Source organism: Fimicolochytrium jonesii, assembly GCF_025526975.1.
Source record: "Fimicolochytrium jonesii strain JEL569 chromosome Unknown EV422scaffold_2, whole genome shotgun sequence".
Lineage (NCBI taxonomy): Eukaryota > Fungi > Chytridiomycota > Chytridiomycetes > Spizellomycetales > Powellomycetaceae > Fimicolochytrium > Fimicolochytrium jonesii.
Window position 1 is genome coordinate 475,307 of NW_026515669.1, and position 18,957 is coordinate 494,263.

Below are 18,957 nucleotides of genomic sequence, written 5' to 3' on the forward strand. Positions count from 1 at the left end.
TGACCTTCCCCGCATACTTCGTCCGCAAACACTCACCAAACGAATTGTCCTGGGCTTGTAAAAGAAAGCCACCGAAGGGTCAATTTTGTCACTGAACTCATATTCCCAGGCCTCGCGCAGGTTCATCTTCGGCGCAGCCGGAGCAAGCAGCTCAGAGTCCGACACTGAGCCGGACAAGTCTTCGCCGACCAGAGCATCGTACACGTGAGGGGGCACTACCGTGCCGAGGGACCGCCGGGTGGACATTGGGTATGCGATGCCGCCGTCGGACTTTATATGGCCGAAGGAGGTTGAAGCGGATGCCTTCGTCGGTTTTCTTTGGTATTCAAAGACCAGCGAGCGTCCTGCGCTTTTGCGGCCCGTGGGAAAAGGCACAAGCCGAAGGTGGAATGGCACGATGGTCGATGGCGATCAGCTACAGCAATGGGAGCCTTTGGAGGGGATAAAAATTGACGGCCGAAAACTCAAAAAAGGAAACAACACGTTCTTCGCCCGTGAGTGATCGTTACTAACGGACGTTTCAAACTTCAAACTACGTTAACAGCGCAAGACCGAAGCGCATGAGAGCGCTTATTGGATCAAAATTGGCCATGTTGTTATTCAGAAAGGCTAGTTAAGATATATGGGGGGTGCGAGGGTGCAGTGAGGATGGTAAACAGATCAGCGAGGTAACCTAAACTACAGTGTTGTCGGGAAGGAAGGGGTGGCGGTACGGCGGGTATATCGAGTGTATTTCTCCATCCAAAAACTCCTCACTCCATCGTTTATAACTTCTTTCCCCACTGCTTGGTCTTGTCGTTCACGTCCTCAGCGCCCCTCTTTGTTCCAATCGCGGCATCTTCGGCAGTTCTCTTAACGTTCCTTCCAGCACGTTCAGCGGTCTGGGAAGCGGTGTACGAGGCGTTTTCGGAGGTAGGCTTGCGCTCGACATCCCGGGCAGCAGACTCGGTAGCTTGGGCAACCTTCTGTCCGGTGCCGCCAATTGCGCCGTCGGTGGTGAATTGCTTGCCGATGGCGCCGTCACGAGTGAAAGGTCCGCCGACGGCTTCTGCCGTGGAGCCAACTGATCCTTGCGGGGTGAACTTCTGGCCGATCTTGCCGTCCTCCTTAAAGGCTTGCGCGGCTTTCTTGACGGCCTCGGCAGCCGCCTTGATGGGGTTGCTCGACGAGTTGTTGAGGACTTGGCGGGAGGTGGAGAAGAGACGGGTGGGCATACGGGAGGCCATTGTTGCGGTTGGTTGTTGTTAAAGAGGTTGGTGGTTGGTGGGTTTGTAGAAGCCTTTGTTTTGTTTGCGAGTTGCGAATGAGGATTTCGTTGGTTTCGGATTGCGAAGAGGTCGAGGGACTCGAAAACTCGACCCGTCTTTTATGCCATCATTCGCAAGGAGAGCGCATTGCGAAAGGGACTATTCCCCCGCCTGTGGCTGCACCTGCATGCATGGGGTGTCCTGCGCCCCTTCTCGAATTATACCATGCCATGCATCATCGTGGTGCGTTGCTGCATGATGCAAGCCGCGAGCATTCATTTATATGGGCTCCGGTCTCGGTTTCGATGACGGAAACAAAGCCGGAAAAGCCCTGGGAATGCAGCGAGTCATCAGTCCACGACGAAGCGACCGAGGTGATGTCACTGAAATTCGAGACTGCGCAGGCGTGTGGCTTCGCCATGCCGTCAGTTCTCTGTCCTGTCAGTGAGTCAACAAGTGACAGGAACGCGCTGTCGAGTTTTAGCTTTTTGACAAGACCCCAGGTGTTGGCCCACACAGGGCGAACCTTCTTTCCTCTCTCCCTCGCCTGCTACGGACTAGCATACTGTTACATAGTCGACATTTGTTCTTCTCACCTACCCGGTGCTGTTTTTCCTGAAAGGCGAGCGTTGTTGATTTTCAGAACAGAATCGAGAACGTTCACATTGGCATCAAACTTCTTACCGTCAACCTTAACAACTACCACCACCATGCTATCTCTGAGGAAGCAGAAATCCGTCCGCTCCATCAAATCCTTCATGCGAAACAGCACCGAGTTCGCAGAAGGTGGCGAGATCGCCTCGTCCAACAATAGCATCTCGCGCTACAACACCGACAGAGGCTACTCAAACGAACCCCAGCTCAGAGCCCTCCATCTCCCCGGCTCAGTCCACTGCAGCGACGCCATTTCCGCTGGAATATGGAGCTGGATTCATTCGAGCGCTAGTGGGTTCGTAGACCCGGATACTCTACATGTCGCTGCGGCCCATACCCGTCTGTTTGCCACGGACGGGACGCCCCTTGAGGTGCCTTTCCACATTGTGTCGCTTGGAGATGAGATTGAGGATGGACATTGGAAGGGATTGGCTGGTGCGCGTCCGCTGCCTGGGCTGACGAGACCCAATATGTCGCGCGTTGCCAGCACTTACGAGAATGCTACTCCGGGATCGAGTCTGCGGGCTGGTGGGAAAGTGACCCGTCGACCTGTCGGCGGCGTGTTTCATGAGGCTGATGCCGGGCCGGCTGGGGGAAAAGTTCGAAGGATGTATTTGCAGTTTGACGGACTCCGTCTTAAGAGCAGCACCAACGGTATGATTGCCCACAAACGTATTGAGGCATCAGCCTTTGGCCGCGCAATGAAACTAACATTCGCAGAAATGCTCGACACCCACAGCTCAAGCGGTGATTTGCCGCGTTCAATGTGGAAACCAGCGACCATGCACCCAGATCATCTACTTGCGAAAGGAGGCTAGCAAAGGGTTTGGGCTCGTAGCAAACCCGAAAGAAGGTTTCATCTTGTGAGTAGACTAATGCATCGCCTTGTTTTTTTCATCCGCTTCCGTCTTCTAAGAAACCTTCATCCCAGCGATATCGACGAGCACGAACCACGCGTCTTAATCCGCATCCACGCCACCCCCGTTGGCGCGACTCGCACCTCCCTAGACGGCCTCTCCTCGTCCCCTTCCTTCGAGCACCTCGCCTCTCCCGTAAGCGACCGCCCACGCCTCAACAACCTCCTCTCCGGCCTTCGCCGCTCTCCCACCAGCAATTCCTCCTTCCGCTTCAACAACGACGCATTTTACAACAGCGGGATGTCCACCCCGACGCGCGTTCTGCCTAGCAATGCGACTGTGGAAGCCGGTCCGCTGTTGGGGGAGATTATATTTACGGTGCCGGAACATGCTGCGTATAATCATTCGAAGGTTGCTGGGGAGTATACGGTTATGTCGGCGAATGCAAAGAAGGAGATTGCGAAGTTGTCGTTGCAGTTGGGAACGTTTTTGGATGAGGAGTATGTTCCGGAGCCTGAGGTGTGTATGCGGCTGTGATGTGGTCCGTCTTTGGACTGTGCTCGATGCCTAACATCGTATATTATTCAAAGCCGGAACCCATCCCTCTCGAACCTGATTTTGGAGACTACCTTAACTTCATGATCCACACCGCTGGTGTTTCGGTAAGCTCACCAAATCCATCATCGTCCATTTTCCGTCAGGATCCTATCTCTCAACGTTGATGCTACAGGTGTGGCGCAAGTACTGGTGTGTCCTGGCCGACCGCGAGCTCTGCGTGTATGATTTTGAGTACCGGGATGTATGTTCTGAGTGCACCCCTCAATGCGATGACCGCGACCCACGCAAACTGATACCTCTGTCACGCCCACTCAGATCAAACCCATCTCGCGCCTCCCTCTCTCCTCCATCTCCCAAGTCCACCCGGCCGACGCCGAATTCATCATGGCCCCATACTGCATCGAACTCACCCTCACCCCGCAACACACCTCCCACGACACCCTCCCCGACTGGACCGCCCGTGTCATCGACGACAAACCCGGCTCGCGCGACGCGGTGGTGTATGCTACGGCCGAGTCGCACGAGGCCATGATTGGGTGGATGGATCGCATTGCGAGGTGTAAAGCGCGGTTGGCGGGTGCGGGCACGCCGGTGCCGCCGCCGAGGAAGGGGGGCGTGCAGAAGATGGAGAGGAGGAAACCGGTTGCTTCGATGGCTTGAGGTGGTGGAGATTTTTGGAAAATGGATGGAGGAGTTTCTGATGACTTTCGGGAGATTCTCGTGAAACTCTCACTTTTTGTAAGCAATGATTGTTGCCCCGCACATACACATATACACACAGTCGCTCATGTCCAAAAAAAAAGTATATCCAAAGATTGCCTCTTGTTATCCGATCTGGTCTGAAATGATGGAAATACAGTACTACGTAGTACGTACAGATAAGCCCGTACGGGCGGGTCCTCGGAGAATCGCACGGCTTCACGTCACGTGTTAGCACAAAGTACTGTACTGTAGGGCTGACTGTAGGCCGCCGAGTAGGCCGCCGATGCCGCCGCCACCTCGCTTTGCGATCCGAGGTCGCAGCGGCCTTCACGTTCTCAGCTCAAACGGCTCAAAGTCTTGAAGATCATAACGAATGAATGATCACGTGAGCATACACCCAGTCGGAAGACTCGGAACTCCCGGAGAAGTGGACGGCGGCCCCCCTTGGAAAGCCTAAAACCCTGTCAGTTCTACACCCAGAGTGTGTGCATAGTATTAGGTAAGGTGCCAAAACTTGGGCTCAACGCGCGTACACGAAATCTTTTCCCGACGGCTTCCAAGAGAGCAGAAGTCACCGGCCATGCGAGTCTGGGGAATAAAGTTTTGGCCGCGACCTGTCCTGTAACTAATACTGTACTAATCTTCAAGGCAGGAAGGCCGGAACTGGCAGCCGGCCGGTGACTTCTGCGTTGCAGACGGAGGCTCAACAACCAACCCGTCGTAAGTTGTAACGAGAGATCTGGCAGCCTCCTGGAAAGAGTCCTACTGTAGGACTACTATAATAGAGCCGCTCCGATGTAAAGCAATAAAAGGCGGTTAGGCTTTCTCCCCGCTCCAGCCTGGGCCATCGCATCGCTCGCCTACGCCGACGACACAGTATCAAGATGCCGGCCATCCACTGTCTCATCTACGGCGAGGACGGCAGCCGTGCGTTCTCGGTCGACGTCCCCGACTCAAGCAACGGCTTCACCGTCGCCCAACTGCGTCGTCTCGTCCTATCGCAACTCCCTGCAAGACATTCGCAGCAATTTGGGGTGCGTTACCTGAACGTGTCGGTGTAGCTAGCAATATACGATCACCGACTCACCAACTCTTGTCTGATAGGTCGCGGATATCGTGCTGTACCGAGTGGACGAAGAATCTGCTCTGTACCCCACCGATCCCAGGTTGGGGCAGGTCCACGACCCTATTTCCCCGATTGACACCGCTTTCCGAGTTTTTCGGTTAGACGATCCTCTGGCCGAGATCTGGGATGTGTTGTCCGAAGAAAAAGCCCACGGCAAAGCGCGCCTAGATATCCTGGTTGACCTGCCCAAGGACATTGCTGAACATCAATCCGGACCTCCACTCCGCCCTTCCTCGGTCATAGACCCCGCTTTTCCTCCGTCATACACCGTGGTGGAACGGGCTTTGCGGGAAGAAGTTAATGTACCATTGGGAAAGGACGTGCGGGCCTTATCTCCTGCCTCTCCGACGAATCACTCCTTCTACGAGTCCGACTTCATGGAAGAGAATTCACAACCTCGCACAGGAAATCCTGTGGCTGCTCCACTTTTGGCTGCTCCATTTTTGGCTAGCCGAAAAGCAAGTCAATACCATCCGGTCCCGTCCAAATCCTCTCATCAGCAACCGAAGACCGGATTGTGGCAGGCAAAGACTCAACCCGTTCACAACTATGAGCACACCGCACCGACGCAATCTCGCCCTGTCTACAACGCTACTTCCGCTCCAGCACTCCCAGGTCCTCTCTTCTCAATTTCCACCGTGGACAAAGATGGAAAGCAGTTCTCCCCTGACGTGGAAGCGACGAACAAGAAGTCATCGGCAATGACTACGGGTGCGTGCGTTCCGCCTGCCGCCCTCTGGCAGTCCAAGAAACGTCGATACATTCTTATTGGGGCCATTCTTGCTCTGCTCGCGATCGTTAGCGGGAGTGCAGTGGGTGTCGTCCTGAGCAAAAAGCAAAATCAAGTTCCTTCTTCTACAACTCCTACTCCTACCTCGGCCGCCTCCGCACCCAGGGTTGTCCAAAGCCTTCAAAATCACACCGCCGCCATAGCCAGTATCGTCTTATCGCCCGACGGGAAATATCTTTTTAGTGGTGCGTTGGACGACACCATCATACAATGGGACATCTCCACGGCCAATCCTGTCCGTAGATTCGTGGGCCATCGCGACGGGGTGCTCGATATCATTCTGTCGAAGGATGGTCAGCAATTGTTTTCGGCGGGCCGGGACAGGTCTGTTTTGCAGTGGGATGTTGTCACTGGTGAGGTCCGCCGAAACTTTACGGAGCATACCAGATGGATTCACAGGCTGGTTCTATCGCCGGATGAAACCCAAGTATTCAGCGGTGACGACGACAATGTGATCATACAATGGACCATTTCCACCGGCGCTCGCCTCCGCACCCTCAGAGGGCATACAGACTCAATAGTCTCCCTTGCCGTAGCGGCTGATGGCAAATCGGTGTTCAGCGGCTCATTGGACTATACCGTCCGGCAGTGGGATATCTCCAATGGCACCCTTCTGCGCACTATCCCGGCCCATACTGGTGCGGTGCGTGGTCTTGCAGTAACAGCCAACAATCAGTACCTCTACAGCGGAAGCAACGACACCACGATCAAGCAGTGGGAAATTGCTACCGGCAGACTTGTGAACACCTTAACAGGCCTCTCTCACTCGATGAATGAAATGGCTCTGTCACCTTCGGAGAAGTACCTGTACAGCGGCGGTGAAGACAAGCTTGTCAAGCAGTGGGACCTCTCTTCAGGGACGCTGGTCCGCGATATCCCAGGTAGCGGCCGTCCGATACATGCTGTTGCTGTATCACCTGACGGCACCCAGCTGTTCGCTGGAGGTTTAGACCGCGTCATAACACAGTGGGCATTGTGAGGAACTCCGCCGCCTGGGGCAGAGGATACTTGTTGGGGCTATATCTAGTCGAGAGGGCATCCGGAAACCTGAATGACCTGGCTCGGATTTCTTGGACCCGGAAACGTAGTCCAGTAGAACCCATATACCGTAGACCGGCGTAGACATTCCTCCGCTTCATTCCGATCCCTCTTCATGTATTTTTTCTAACATCCATGCCTTTGCTTCTGTACGCGTAGTAAATTCCTCTTACGACGGTTCTGTCCGCGATATCGCACTACGACCCAAACCTCTCGTACTAGAACCGTCCGATTACCGGCTTCAATAATAAACCATACCTAAGCCCCGGCATGAATGAAACCCTGCGTACGTGCCAATTCATTATTCGCAATTTTCACATAGTATATGTTTCTCGCACCGATGTTAGCTCCCGCGGTCGACTCATCTGATATATTCATCGGACGGTACTTGTGCTCTGATGCTCCCTCCCGTCAAAAGGGCCCGACATCTCGACCGCAATTTATCTCCGCACAAGGCGGCAAATCATGTGGCAGGGTACGACACATGCAGGACGGCTGTGTGAGGTCTTGGCGGGAAGAGAGTTGGAAGCCGGCGTGGTAATGGGTCCTTGAGGTATTACTATGAAATGAATATTGAGAACATCCCTAGTCCTTCCGGCCTGCGCTGCACCTGTGATTCATGATGAAGGGAACGCCAAGAGTAAAACCTGTCGGTCTTGGATTGCGTTTCGTCCTTAAGGCATCAATATCAAGGAAATATTGAGAACGCTACAATTCTTCTTTCAGCCTGACTTGCATTCCGTCTTTGCGACGGGGAGCAAGGAGCGTAGGTCCTGTCAAACGGTTTGGCATTGTAATTCGTCTGCCAGGCAGCAAGTCTAGAGCACATCTCCTCGCTCGCTGTGCCCTCTAACTAATCCTGTGTCGAGATCAGATGCGCTCGCTTTGCTCCCATATTTCCTTCTCCCAGGACTCCCACATGGCATGTGAAACCTGTCAGTTGCTGTCGGAGTTCAACCAAAATGACAGCTTTTCGCGTTCCTACAAACCTGAAGGATAATAACAGCAAGCACATCCTGCATGTTGGGGATATTAAGAGGTTTCACCGAGCTTCCTTTTCATCGGTGCAGAACTCGCAATGCTCGCCCGTGGCCAAACACACTCCGCCAGCTCTATTGAGGTATGTGTCTCCCGGATTCTGAAAACCAACTTAACTCCCGCCTTGCAGCGAATGCACTACTAATACACAACTCGATTCCAGGGTGACCCTAGAAGACACCCCCCTTCCATCAGGCCAACCCCGGGATCTTCCGCAAAAAGCGCAACCGTTTCCCGCACCACAAAGCCCCTACCCGGCCCAACATTCGCGAAAGCCAACAGCACGGCGCCATCGTCGAGGACAGCCCCGTCATCCGCCGCGAAAGAGATATGCAGATCGAAGCCGTCTTCGAGGCTGAATCCGGCAGTGGTTAAGCCGTTGGGGAATAAGAAGCATGAGACGTGAGTTTGTTACAGTGCGTGGGGAGTAACGTAGGGATTGGCGAATGTAGACTGCTAAAGCATGGAATCGATGACTTTGTAGGGTGTTCAGTGCGATGTATGCTCGCGGAGAGATTCCGTGGTGAGTTTTAGCGCTGGGTTGACGAAACCGATTGGGTTGTAGACTCATCCATCATCTTCGTTCTAGCCGATTGAATCATGGATCCGTCAAGCACAAGGTACGACCTGGCATCTTAATATCTCGTTCTGGGCATGGCCTGAATGTCGGATGACTAAACCGAACTCAATCCTTACTACCCACATCTACAGCTGACCTGGACATCCTACTCTCCGCCGTCAGCCCTTCAACATCTCCTCCCATCCTTCTTCGCCGGCCTCCTCGAAAAACAACATCCGTACACCCTGCTGAGTCGCCTCGGCATTCAACAAATCCTCGCATCAACCGGGCCCTCATTACCAGCAACATCGTCATCGTTCAGCTCCACCCCAGCCTTCTCGCTAAACAATTCCCTATCCACCCTCTCAATATCCTCCCAGCCATCCCATTACGATTCTTCACCTGCACCCGGCGCCCATCACAGTACTCCAAGGATAACACCCAAACTCCTCAACGAGATCGCACCCCACCTCCGCGCCGCACTTTGCGCAAAAGACACAGCAACAGTGTCTGCCGCATTAGACGCGTTCGAGGCGCTTATCAACGTCGCGAAAGAGGACGTGTTCGATATCAGAATCGAGGAGAAACCCAAACCTTCTACGTCGTTTGCTAGGAGTGGGGCTGGGTCGAGGACCGGGCGGGCTAGTGCGTCGAGGGAAGCAGAGCATGACGGTGGTGAAGCCGGGGTCGCGAAAGGAAGCACGCTGTTGAAGGCGGTCATCCCGCCGATCGCTGCGAGGGTGCTGGATGCGAGGATTGGGGAGAAGTGTGCGGGGACGCTGCGGACGGTGGAGATGTGTTGTGGGCCGAGAGCGTTGGCGGTGCTGAAGGCTTCTTGTCCGACGTATATTCCTGTTTTCATCTGAGGAGGTTTCCGCGAGGAAATTTACACATGTAGCAGAGAGCCCGTTGGAAAGCGATAGATTGACAGACTGGCGACAGGCATTGTCAATCTATTCAGTTCTGGAGCGATGAACAGATATTAGTTACCGCTCTGGGGACGAACAAATGGAGAACTAAAATTGGAACCATATTTCCTTCGCTCGTAGACCAGATCCTTTGACGAGTTTCCAAAAGCTGCGATCAAGTCCGCAGAGGCATTTCGGACAACGAATAACGCTCAAAATTTGAGGACTTTTGGATAACAAAGAACATCATAGCAATACACCGCAGAAAATGGACAGTTCGCAAAGAGTATGAGAAGGTGTGTACGCATTGTGTTGAATTCAGATATTATGAGAACATGACAAAAAGATATGACAATTGCGGAACTCGGCTACCAAGCCTTTTCCGATGACTCTATGCGGTCCTAAGCCATTTCCGAGTCATATGCACCTACCGCGATGACCTACCTGTAGTGCCGATATGTGCCGGGACGTATGTGGTAGGATGTGACTTTTGAGCGCGTATTAAGCAGTATGGCAAGGAGTGTTGAAGATATTGGACGTGGATAGGGGAAGATCCTGGACGCGTAGGACGAAGTATGGCGAGAGATGGTGAACATCTTGAACGCGTTGTAGGCAGAATGAGTGGGTAGTAGGCAGTTGGTGAGCGCTTGGTAGCAGCCTGGGAGCAAGTACTGTACTAGTAGGAGCGAGCAGTGTTGAGCCTGTGTTGGTTGTGGTGGTGGTTAAAGTTTCTTTTACTCGTCTGCTTCCACTCGCGTAGCTAGACTTGCGACAACAGGTGCCGATGGATCAATGCTGTATGAACAAAACGAAACGGTCTCATCTCCACAAGTGTCATATGTATGCATGGATGTACATAAGAGAGGCTCATCTAAAACTTATACACATCACCCTCAACATATCCCAACTTCTTCAAAACACCCCCAATCTTTCCCTGCGTGTAGTCAGGCGCCTTCCCGCCCGACAACGCCTCAAGCATCTGGTTAGGCCCGCAGATAAAGATCTTCTCCTTGGTGGCGGTCTGCTTGGGTGGGGCAGCGACTTGGGTGATGATCTTTTCGTTGATGTAGCCGACGTCGCCGCGCCAGCCCATTGGGGGCTTTTCGAGGCAGTAGCGGACTGTGAAGCGGTCGCCGTGGCGCTTTTGGAGGTTGTCGAGGTAGTCTTTCAGTAGGATGTCCTCCTGTGGGTGGGTGCAAAGTACGGGAGTGAGAACGTGAAACGACCAGATGTTGCGAGAGAAAGACATAAGGGATGCAAATTACCTCAGCGATGTTGGCAAACACAAGAGTCATTTTGGTCTTGTCCTCAGGGTTGTGGGTAATGCGTTGTATAAGCTGGAGCATGGGTGTAATTCCCGTTCCACCAGCGAGCAATGTGATGTGGTCAAACTCGTTGGCTTTGTAGGGGAACTTCGGGTTGGGACCCTTGATGTCAAGGGTGTCTCCGGGCTTCAGGTTGAAGATGTGGGTCGACATGGGGCCGTCTACAATATGCAAGTCAGGAAACATTGCATCCATTGTGCCTAAAACAGAGACACCAGCTTATACGTACTGGGGTACTTCTTGATAATCATATCAAAGTAACCGGTATATCCGTCAGCGGGGTCCTCAACGGGGGTGTATGGCCGCACAACAACGTTCGGCTTGCCATCGGGCTTCTTGCCGTCGACAAACTTGGTCAAGACGCAAGAGGCGGTAGGGAGACCCAACTCAGTGGTTCCCTCCGGCAGGGCGAAGCGGAAGCGCTTGGTGTTGTGGTTGACGTCGGAGACCTAATGTGCATGGGCACAAGGAATGTCGTGAGTTGCGAAACGAAGAGATTCCATGTATCGTACGGCTCCATCCTTTCCCATCCCATGCCGATGTTGCGCTTGTCAACGGGAACCTCCAGGAATCTTCTCTCTTCTCCCTATATATCTCGCAACCTACCTCCTTCAACGCAAACGGCAAGAACGACTTCCCATCGAGCGCAGCTACAGGGTTTTCGCGAGCCTTCTTGTCCAGCTTAGCCTTGATCAGCGCTTGTCCTTCCGCCTTATTTTGTTGTTGCCAATAGTAGACTATAGAACGTCGAAGAGAATGGGAACTAAAACGTTAGACAATTGTGGGTGGGACACCATTCCGTTCACGAACCGGGATGCGTCCTGCAAGCCGTGTAAATCCAGCCCGCTATGTTTCCTCGCTATTGGGACCGGCGGTCATCGTCATGATCTACTGAGCCTCCCGCCCAACGGCTGATTTCAACGCAACGTCCGTTCAACCTTAAACTACCCTTCCTATCCACCCCATCTCGCAGATTTCCCAGCCACTCCCTCCAGATTCCCGCACAAGCCAACTCACCACCAGCAGTCAGCACAGTCGGAACAGCCAAGACTTTCACGATGGTATTAAAAGAAATGCCTCCACTTCCTCCAGGGGGTGGTGGAAGGGGCACGGCGCCTGCTCCAGCGGGCCCCGAAGCGTAGCTGCGCAGACCGCCGAGGGCGAAGGCAGACTTGAGGGCGCCGCGGGCTGTTGTTGACCAGGACATTTTGGTGTTGATGAAGTGGGGTGTGATGCGAAGGGATGGATGGGGCGGATTTTCTCGAAGTCGAAGTCCGGAAGTCGATCGAGCAGGCGCGTCCGACGTCACAAAAAGCCGCACAAAGCCTCGCCAATTGCACAGAATTCGGTACAGCATTGCACCGCTCGAAAACACCATAAAAACCTCTCGTCAATATGCCTCTACCACGCAATTTCATCACCGCGGAAACGCTCAAGGTATGTATCAATGCTGGGACCGTTGTCTAAATTGACGAGCGAAACGACGCGGAGTTTTTTGCTCCGGTCAATTCCGCTTTCTCACTCAGTTCCCCTTGACTTTCTCGATCTCTTCATAGTTCGGCGTGTATATTCTCTTCCCGGTCGGCGTCCTCTATTTGTTCAACAGGCCCGACTTGCAGGAGAGGTTAACGAAGGAGCAGGTATGGGAGGGCATTCGCGCGTGTTCAGTGCACTTCCCACCCAACATGGCTTACGAGCGCCGGTGGGGTCTTCGGCTCATATCTCGAATTTTTTGAACAGATGGATACGATAAACACGTTCAGAGTACCAGAAGACCAATTATTTGTGAGTACGACCGGGTCTTTGCTCTGTGTATGTGGGTTGTGCCAGTCGAAGACTATTGGGCACCCACCCGACTAGCCTAGTTGACATCCCAGACTGACCAAAGGATTCCTCTGTCTCGGCCCTATCAGAAACTACCGAGTAATATGACCGAAGTCAGGGAGGAGGTGGGTTGATGTTGCCATTCGGCCCGGCTGGTGTCGGTAACACCTACGATGGTGTCTGATTCCATCCGATCGAACTGACGGCTCTGCATCTAGACTGCACGACTGCGTCGATTACGACAGGAGCGAAAACAGCAGCAGACTACAGAGACTTCCAGTTCCGCCTGATGCGACTGTGACGTTGTGACCCTGGAGGGATCGTGTGATGATGGGACGTGGGTATACGCATTCGCGACGGTTGTTGCAGCGAAGCTGATGCATGGCTCACTCGACGAGCATCACTTCCTGCCGTCCCGTTTCCGGAACGCAAAGGCCATATAGAGCCCTGCGAACCGGTCCAAGTCAGTGATCCGTACGAGAAGGGGTATTCACCGCCCGAACGGAATGGGGCGCCGAACATACCTGTTGATTCCCATTCATCTGCGGACATTGTTCCTTGATCGTTTACAACGTTCATTCGATATAGCAGCTCCTTGTACTGAGGATCTCGCGACTCCTCCTCATACAGCTCGTGCAATGGCTTCTTGTAAACTAGTTCAAGTCCGTATTCTGATGCGAGCCTAAGTTAAAATGATACTGTTAGACCCTGAATCAAATGTCTCAAAGCTAGATACGCGGACACGTACCGTTCGAAAGTGCGAAAGTTGACCAGGTACTCTGGACAATCATCTATTGCATCCTTCAGTTCGAACCAGTACTTGTGTCCAAACTCCTTATACGGCCGCTTCGTCTCAAACTTGATCTTCAAAATACTGTTGCCGAACTCCAGCCCCTCCGCCGCCTCCACTTTCCGCACCAACCAGTATGCATTCGGTATCGTCCCAATGAACATGCCGCCAGGCCGCAGATTCCCCGTAATATTCTTCAACCCCATCCGCACCTTCTCCTCCGTCTCAAACGAGTAATGAAACGCAAACTGGCAATTCACCAGATCAAACACGTGATCCGGCCTCGGTAACCGGTCCACGATGCGCTCCGTGAAGCAATCCGCCGCAAAGAACTTGGCCTGGAACCGACTGCCCCGCCCCTGCGCGAACCGCTGCTGTGCCTGTTCTATTGACACGTCCGCGATATCCACGCCCACAAGGTGGTTGATGTTCGCTTTGCTCCATTTCAACAGATCCCCGCCCTTCCCGCAGCAGAAATCGAGGACGTTGTCGCCTCGTCGAGTGTACTTGTTGATGAGCACGGACTTTACCCAGTTGTTGAAGTTCTTTAGCTGGAGGATGGGCGAATCTTTGCGCTTTTCGCGGCCGACTTCGGGGCGGGCGTTGTAATGTTGCGCGACGACTCGGGCTGAAAGGTCGTCTTTGGCGACGGCGGGAGAGGGTTTGAGGTATTTGGTGGGCGGTGCTGGGGTTTCAGGCGGTGTCCTGTCGTCTCTATCGTCCAAAGGCCTTTTCCGGCTTGGTTCTGCGGGGCGCTTGTCGATATTGACGTGTTGTTCGGAGCGAGACCCTGCCTGCCGTGCGACGTTGTCACCCATTGCGACTTGAATATGTCGCAAGAAGGTTGGCGATGGGACTGGGGAAACGCAGGATTGTGATGGTTTTGGTGTTCAGCGCTGTTGAGAAAAAGGAAGTGGACAGAGTGGAAATGACAAGCTGTCAGAAGTGTGGACGTGTTGATAGCCGAAACAGCTAACCATACCTACGTAGCCATGGACCGAGAGCGAAAATTGGCTTGGACCACAGAACCAAGACAACACTGTAACAAAGAATATGTATACCAGCCATACGCAGACTATTCAATGATCCTAAATACATGCTACATCGCTCGCCTACAGTGGTTCCTCCGCCGCCGAAGCCCTATCAAATGACTCGAAGCGACGGATTCGTTTTGGGGGGTATTAAAGGTTCCATTCACTGCCCTCGGACAAGCCTATTTGACATTCTCCATTTCGCCACCCGCTCGTTAGGCCTTACGCTCCGAGAACAAGGCGGAAGATGTCTATCAACGGCGGCAGACATAGTGGATAAGTATCATCATGCGAGAGTAAAGACGGAAGATGGAAGCTTCACTAACCGTTGTACACGAAGAAACTAGCGCCTTCGGGGTACAAGTGGAACGTTTGTGTGAAGAACTGGGTGGTAGTCTCCTCGTCGATCTGGAAATATGATACAATCAATTTGAAGTCTCTGGGCTGACAATTTCCGTGCGCCCGTGCTTCAACACGACAGTCGGCGTAAACATGATCGTAACTCTGGCGAGGTCTCCGCGGCAGCCATGCCTCCGAATCAGACCATCTCCTCTAGCCTACCTGAAGCTGGCCGGTCACCGTAACGAGGATGCTTCCGTTAGGACTTCCTGGCTGGGCGTCGCATGTAGAGATGACGTGGCGGACCTTTTGAAAGGGCAGGCTCTGAGAGATTGAGGAAGTTTGTGTTATTCCCAGATCTTATCGCATCACAGAAGGTTTTCGTCTCGACAAGTGACGGAGGGAGTAATCTCCAGGCGTCCGACTTACAGTGAGCTTCTCGACGATAGCGGCAGAGCCGGATGTTTGCTGACCCTCAAACGAGAGCATAGAGATATCTTTCTATGATTTGTGGAATGCGGTCAGCTAAGTGCTCCATGTACGGATAACGACTCTCACAGAGGGATGGTGGGAAAACCAGCGAGATTGTGCAAACAAGACTTGTGAGACGTACGTAGAGGGGACCGAGAGACGCCCTGTTTGCGTCGAAGGTCTGGTAGTAGTAGTCGACGAACTGCCTTGCGACGACGCTGGGGTCTGCCATTGTTGCTGGTTTGTTATGAGGGCGCTTGGGGGATGTCCAGAAGATGGATGAGCGGTTGCAACTTGCGAACAGTCGACGATAGCTGAGGACGGTGGGCAAGATGTTGAGATGGGCCGACAACTTAAATGCGAGTCACGTGCGCTGGCTTAAACCACCTCAGCGGCCGGCGCATTGTGGTGGCGCCTCGATGGTGTTGTTGGTGCGTTGGATTTGGGTCGTCGCCTGGGAATATCTGCCCGTGTTTGTCGAGGAGCTATATACAAGAGCTAGCTATTCCTGTCACCACGTCCTTTCTCCCAACGTAAAGTAAGAAGAACCCTAGTCCCATATCCTCAGGAACGCTTGGAAACAGCACTTCCTAATCCCACCGTCGGTAAGTTGATGACGGGACTTTTTGGACAGTCGCCACGAGGTCAAACGCGTGACACTCTCTCTCATCACGGTCTCATCGCATCTTTCGTCAGGTCAAATGGCTGCTCTTGCTGAGGCCACTCCGCCATTCAGCGTCGATGGGAACACTGGAGGTTCTATTGAACCCGGGAAAGTCTACGTGAAGGCAATTTGGGACTATGAAGCCGTTGAAGACAACGAGCTGCAGTTGAAAGCTGGGGATGTCGTTGAGGTTGTGGAACTCTGCAACAACGACTGGTACGAAGGAAAGGTTATCGCGAGCGAGGGAAGGCAGGGGCCCGATATCTTAGGATTTTTCCCGGCTACCCGTGTGGCATTCTTGGAAACATACCCACAAACTTTGCTGGACACGTTGAAGCCGAATGAAGACGAACATGTCCCTGCAGCAGGGTCACCGCATAAGAAGAGCCCCACTGCAGCGACGCCACAGATTGCAGGACCATCACCAGCTGCCGCAAAGAAGGCATCTGAGAGCTCAGGCGCTGTGGAAACGGGCGCACCCGCTACCCTCGTGCAGACAGAGCCATCGACCACCAAACGCGACGCGGACGCGAAACCGACCAACGAGCTCGATGCGAAAGGGGACTCTGTATGGCTGCCAGTAACGAGCTCAGACGGGCGACGTTATTTCTGGAATTCGCTTACTGGTGAAAGCAGATGGCGACCGGTCGAAGGGGAAGCACCCGCCCCAGCAGCTCATAAAGACGAAGACCTTACAAAGGACTGGCCAACAGAGGTCGTTAACTATCCCGATGAAGAGGAGGACGATGAGGATCCGTTTACGGATCATGTACTTCCTCAGACGCGTGATAGTCTGCTCGATACCGAAATAGAGGCGTTGCCTACTCCGTTGACTACAGCGCCTTATATCCTCCATGAGGAACCTGAAGTACGTGCAGCTGTGTTGCTTTCTGATTCATCCTTCCACTCACTAGTGGAGAACATAGGACGGTGGAAACGGAGACACTTCAGCCCGAAACGCCATGTCGTCACCCGATTCACCATCCAAAGCGCCTCCACCTCCTCCACCTCCACCACCGGTTATGAACTTTCCCGCAACACCAGTCGATTCCAGCTCCGACCCCGAGTTATTGTCTCTCGCTAAACTAGAAGGGGTTCCACCCGAAATCATCCGCCGAGAAGGATACCTGTTCACAAAGCTGAAAAAGCAGGCGCCGTCGAAGAACTCTCTCAAAAAGACCGGAGGTTCCTGGACGCAGCATTGGGCGATCCTCTGCGTTGGATTCTTGTTCCTGTTCAAGGACCAAGCGGGGAAGACAACACAGAGGAAGCCCTTGCATATTATCAAAATCGACTATGTTACGGTGGAAGAGGTTGGCAAGGAGCTTACGAAGAAGAAGGGGGCATTCAGCGTTGCGACGGAGAACGGTGCTGTCTGGTTGATCAATCCCTCGAGGGATGGTGAGATGCATGAATGGATGGATGCTATCACCGAGGCGAGTCGCGAGAGGAGTACGGCAGCCGAGGTATGAAGTGCCCAATCTCGGCAGTTCCATTACTATCCCCGCTGAGTGTGAACATGTTCCAGTACGAGAACTCCCGCTCCAAGCTGTTACAACGCTCCGAAGCGAACCTCCCGCGATCCAACAGCAAAGGCAACATCCCTCGATCCGGCAGCGGCGAAGGGCTCAGCCGCTCCTCTACACTTCTCGGCGAAAAGGAGTCATCGGCACCAGGAACCCCGCGCGGGAAATCAGAGAAAGTGCCACACAGTCGCCGGTCGACAAAGACCCTTGATCCGGACGAGGTGCCGTATGAGGGCAGGAAGAATAATGTGAAGAGCAAGATTGGAGCGTTCTTGTTTAAGAGGCCGAGCGTGGATAAGTTGAAGGAGAAGGGGATTATTCTGGATGAGTGTACGTTGTGCGGAGTTGCCGCTGTGTGAAGGGTAAAACCTTATGATGGCTCCGGAATTTGCAGCCGAGGACATATTCGGAGGCAATCTTGCGTCACAAGTCAAGGATTCGGGGAAACTGGTCCCAACGGTGGTTGAGTTATGTGTTGCCGAAGTTGATAAGCGAGGTCAGCATGGCCGTTTGACTTTTGCTATCGGCATTCTAGCTACCTGGCCATTGACAGCTCACAACCGATTTTCGGCAGGATTGACATCGCAAGGCATATATCGACTGTCGGGCAATGCATCAACAGTTCAAAAAATCCGGCAGCTGTTCAATGCTCGTATGTGGCCCATCGCACAGTAACCATTTGTGCAACCTTGATCACTAAACTTCACATATAACATGTAGATGAGCCAACGAATCTGGATGACGATGGCTTGGACATCAACGCAATCGCCAGTGCTCTGAAACGTATGCGATCTTCCGGGAAAGAGGCGCTGCTGTATGGCCAGCACTCAAGCTAATCACGTTTCTTCCCATTCTGCAGTATATTTCAGGGAACTGAAAGACCCGTTGATACCTTACGCCTTCTTTGACGGAATCATAACCGCAGCTAGTAAGTTTTGATGCGAGGACTCATATCTCCGTCGGCTCTGAGGTTGACACCGTTTTCCTTCCTTTTAGAAATCCAAGACTATGATACCCGCCTGATCGAGTTGAAAACCATCATTCAGTCGCTACCACGGCCAAACTATGATACCCTGGAGTTTATGCTCCGACATTTATCGAGGTAGCGTTTAGTTTGGAAAAGGCCGTTGGGGCAGACCGATGTTTCGAACGGCGATTTCTGAGGGTCATATCCGATGAGAGCATCCCTGAACATTTCTTCCTATCCTCTTCACGACACGATAGAGTCACAGCACATTCGGGAGAAAACAAGATGGAAGCGAGCAACATCGCCATCGTCTTCGGCCCGACTCTGATTCGACCAAAGGAGGACGCGACCAGCAGCGGGTATGCGGATATACTCAACATGACCTGGCAGAACACCGTCGTCGAAAGTATCCTTGTGCAGGTTGACTGGGTGTTTGATGGGAAGGCGGATTGAGGAGACGGACATCTGCTCCATCTTCGTTCATACCAGCATAGTTTCGCGGACTTCGTTGCGGAGGTGTCGTGCGGTAGGTAGCAAGGAATG

General features: G+C 53.2%; 9 protein-coding genes across 9 annotated transcripts; 5 read left to right on the forward strand and 4 right to left on the reverse strand.

Moving 5' to 3' along the window:
* Nucleotides 1–453: 453 nt before the first annotated feature.
* Nucleotides 454–1,488, reverse strand: EV422DRAFT_137319 (uncharacterized protein). Its single transcript, XM_053064785.1, has one exon. It carries the CDS (start codon nt 1,224–1,226, stop codon nt 765–767), a length of 462 nt encoding a protein of 153 aa, XP_052929177.1. The 5' UTR covers nt 1,227–1,488; the 3' UTR covers nt 454–764.
* A 315-nt stretch (nt 1,489–1,803) lies between these two features.
* EV422DRAFT_513914 (uncharacterized protein) lies at nt 1,804–4,339 on the forward strand. The gene is made up of 6 exons (XM_053069197.1): nt 1,804–2,555; nt 2,641–2,764; nt 2,833–3,277; nt 3,349–3,420; nt 3,489–3,557; nt 3,632–4,339. The coding sequence occupies exons 1-6, from the start codon at nt 1,958–1,960 to the stop codon at nt 3,974–3,976; spliced, it is 1,653 nt and encodes a 550-aa protein (XP_052929178.1). The 5' UTR covers nt 1,804–1,957; the 3' UTR covers nt 3,977–4,339.
* A 1,707-nt stretch (nt 4,340–6,046) lies between these two features.
* EV422DRAFT_484212 (WD40-repeat-containing domain protein) lies at nt 6,047–6,904 on the forward strand (the record flags this gene model as incomplete). The annotated part of the gene is made up of 1 exon (XM_053067350.1): nt 6,047–6,904. A coding segment is annotated over one exon (858 nt), but the record flags the coding sequence as incomplete, so codon positions are not given.
* A 1,057-nt stretch (nt 6,905–7,961) lies between these two features.
* On the forward strand, nt 7,962–9,693 carry EV422DRAFT_137467 (uncharacterized protein). Its single transcript, XM_053064786.1, has 5 exons — nt 7,962–8,092; nt 8,174–8,412; nt 8,495–8,533; nt 8,600–8,630; nt 8,722–9,693. The coding sequence occupies exons 1-5, from the start codon at nt 8,051–8,053 to the stop codon at nt 9,433–9,435; spliced, it is 1,065 nt and encodes a 354-aa protein (XP_052929180.1). The 5' UTR covers nt 7,962–8,050; the 3' UTR covers nt 9,436–9,693.
* Nucleotides 9,694–10,216: 523 nt separating this feature from the next.
* Nucleotides 10,217–12,107, reverse strand: EV422DRAFT_513923 (uncharacterized protein). The gene is made up of 5 exons (XM_053069198.1): nt 11,820–12,107; nt 11,409–11,539; nt 11,032–11,251; nt 10,743–10,963; nt 10,217–10,660 (listed from the first exon to the last, which is right to left on the reverse strand). The coding sequence occupies exons 1-5, from the start codon at nt 12,007–12,009 to the stop codon at nt 10,349–10,351; spliced, it is 1,074 nt and encodes a 357-aa protein (XP_052929181.1). The 5' UTR covers nt 12,010–12,107; the 3' UTR covers nt 10,217–10,348.
* Nucleotides 12,108–13,396, forward strand: EV422DRAFT_513927 (uncharacterized protein). The gene is made up of 5 exons (XM_053069199.1): nt 12,108–12,239; nt 12,359–12,442; nt 12,543–12,587; nt 12,716–12,751; nt 12,845–13,396. Exons 1-5 carry the CDS (start codon nt 12,198–12,200, stop codon nt 12,914–12,916), a joined length of 279 nt encoding a protein of 92 aa, XP_052929182.1. The 5' UTR covers nt 12,108–12,197; the 3' UTR covers nt 12,917–13,396.
* Nucleotides 12,647–14,234, reverse strand: EV422DRAFT_600094 (guanine-N(7)-methyltransferase domain-containing protein; the record flags this gene model as incomplete). The annotated part of the gene is made up of 3 exons (XM_053073675.1): nt 12,647–13,073; nt 13,151–13,308; nt 13,375–14,234. 3 exons carry the CDS (start codon nt 14,232–14,234, stop codon nt 13,027–13,029), a joined length of 1,065 nt encoding a protein of 354 aa, XP_052929183.1. The 3' UTR covers nt 12,647–13,026.
* A 16-nt stretch (nt 14,235–14,250) lies between these two features.
* On the reverse strand, nt 14,251–15,574 carry EV422DRAFT_513934 (nuclear transport factor 2). The gene is made up of 6 exons (XM_053069200.1): nt 15,400–15,574; nt 15,216–15,287; nt 15,009–15,110; nt 14,774–14,855; nt 14,399–14,698; nt 14,251–14,312 (listed from the first exon to the last, which is right to left on the reverse strand). Exons 1-5 carry the CDS (start codon nt 15,487–15,489, stop codon nt 14,670–14,672), a joined length of 375 nt encoding a protein of 124 aa, XP_052929184.1. The 5' UTR covers nt 15,490–15,574; the 3' UTR covers nt 14,251–14,312; nt 14,399–14,669.
* A 95-nt stretch (nt 15,575–15,669) lies between these two features.
* Nucleotides 15,670–18,957, forward strand: EV422DRAFT_137805 (uncharacterized protein). Its single transcript, XM_053064788.1, has 11 exons — nt 15,670–15,862; nt 15,954–16,636; nt 16,703–16,789; nt 16,848–17,387; nt 17,450–17,777; nt 17,842–17,943; nt 18,022–18,099; nt 18,168–18,230; nt 18,307–18,375; nt 18,444–18,549; nt 18,672–18,957. Exons 2-11 carry the CDS (start codon nt 15,959–15,961, stop codon nt 18,865–18,867), a joined length of 2,247 nt encoding a protein of 748 aa, XP_052929185.1. The 5' UTR covers nt 15,670–15,862; nt 15,954–15,958; the 3' UTR covers nt 18,868–18,957.

Coding starts and splice junctions, on each gene's coding strand:
- EV422DRAFT_137319 (XM_053064785.1), bottom strand. CDS start 1,226: ATGGCCTCCCGTATGCCCACCCGTCTCTTCTCCACCTCCCGCCAAGTC.
- EV422DRAFT_513914 (XM_053069197.1), top strand. CDS start 1,958: ATGCTATCTCTGAGGAAGCAGAAATCCGTCCGCTCCATCAAATCCTTC. Junction 2,556..2,640: donor TCTTAAGAGCAGCACCAACG/GTATGATTGCCC, acceptor CGACACCCACAG/CTCAAGCGGTGATTTGCCGC. Junction 2,765..2,832: donor CCGAAAGAAGGTTTCATCTT/GTGAGTAGACTA, acceptor CCTTCATCCCAG/CGATATCGACGAGCACGAAC.
- EV422DRAFT_137467 (XM_053064786.1), top strand. CDS start 8,051: ATGCTCGCCCGTGGCCAAACACACTCCGCCAGCTCTATTGAG. Junction 8,534..8,599: donor GCTCGCGGAGAGATTCCGTG/GTGAGTTTTAGC, acceptor TCTTCGTTCTAG/CCGATTGAATCATGGATCCG. Junction 8,631..8,721: donor ATGGATCCGTCAAGCACAAG/GTACGACCTGGC, acceptor CCACATCTACAG/CTGACCTGGACATCCTACTC.
- EV422DRAFT_513923 (XM_053069198.1), bottom strand. CDS start 12,009: ATGTCCTGGTCAACAACAGCCCGCGGCGCCCTCAAGTCTGCCTTCGCC. Junction 10,964..11,031: donor GATTATCAAGAAGTACCCCA/GTACGTATAAGC, acceptor TGCATATTGTAG/ACGGCCCCATGTCGACCCAC. Junction 10,661..10,742: donor TGTTTGCCAACATCGCTGAG/GTAATTTGCATC, acceptor ACCCACCCACAG/GAGGACATCCTACTGAAAGA.
- EV422DRAFT_513927 (XM_053069199.1), top strand. CDS start 12,198: ATGCCTCTACCACGCAATTTCATCACCGCGGAAACGCTCAAG. Junction 12,240..12,358: donor TCACCGCGGAAACGCTCAAG/GTATGTATCAAT, acceptor ATCTCTTCATAG/TTCGGCGTGTATATTCTCTT. Junction 12,588..12,715: donor TACCAGAAGACCAATTATTT/GTGAGTACGACC, acceptor CGGCCCTATCAG/AAACTACCGAGTAATATGAC.
- EV422DRAFT_513934 (XM_053069200.1), bottom strand. CDS start 15,489: ATGGCAGACCCCAGCGTCGTCGCAAGGCAGTTCGTCGACTACTACTAC. Junction 15,111..15,215: donor CTATCGTCGAGAAGCTCACT/GTAAGTCGGACG, acceptor TCAATCTCTCAG/AGCCTGCCCTTTCAAAAGGT. Junction 14,856..15,008: donor CGGTGACCGGCCAGCTTCAG/GTAGGCTAGAGG, acceptor TCATATTTCCAG/ATCGACGAGGAGACTACCAC.
- EV422DRAFT_137805 (XM_053064788.1), top strand. CDS start 15,959: ATGGCTGCTCTTGCTGAGGCCACTCCGCCATTCAGCGTCGATGGGAAC. Junction 17,778..17,841: donor GGGGATTATTCTGGATGAGT/GTACGTTGTGCG, acceptor CGGAATTTGCAG/CCGAGGACATATTCGGAGGC. Junction 18,100..18,167: donor CCGGCAGCTGTTCAATGCTC/GTATGTGGCCCA, acceptor TATAACATGTAG/ATGAGCCAACGAATCTGGAT.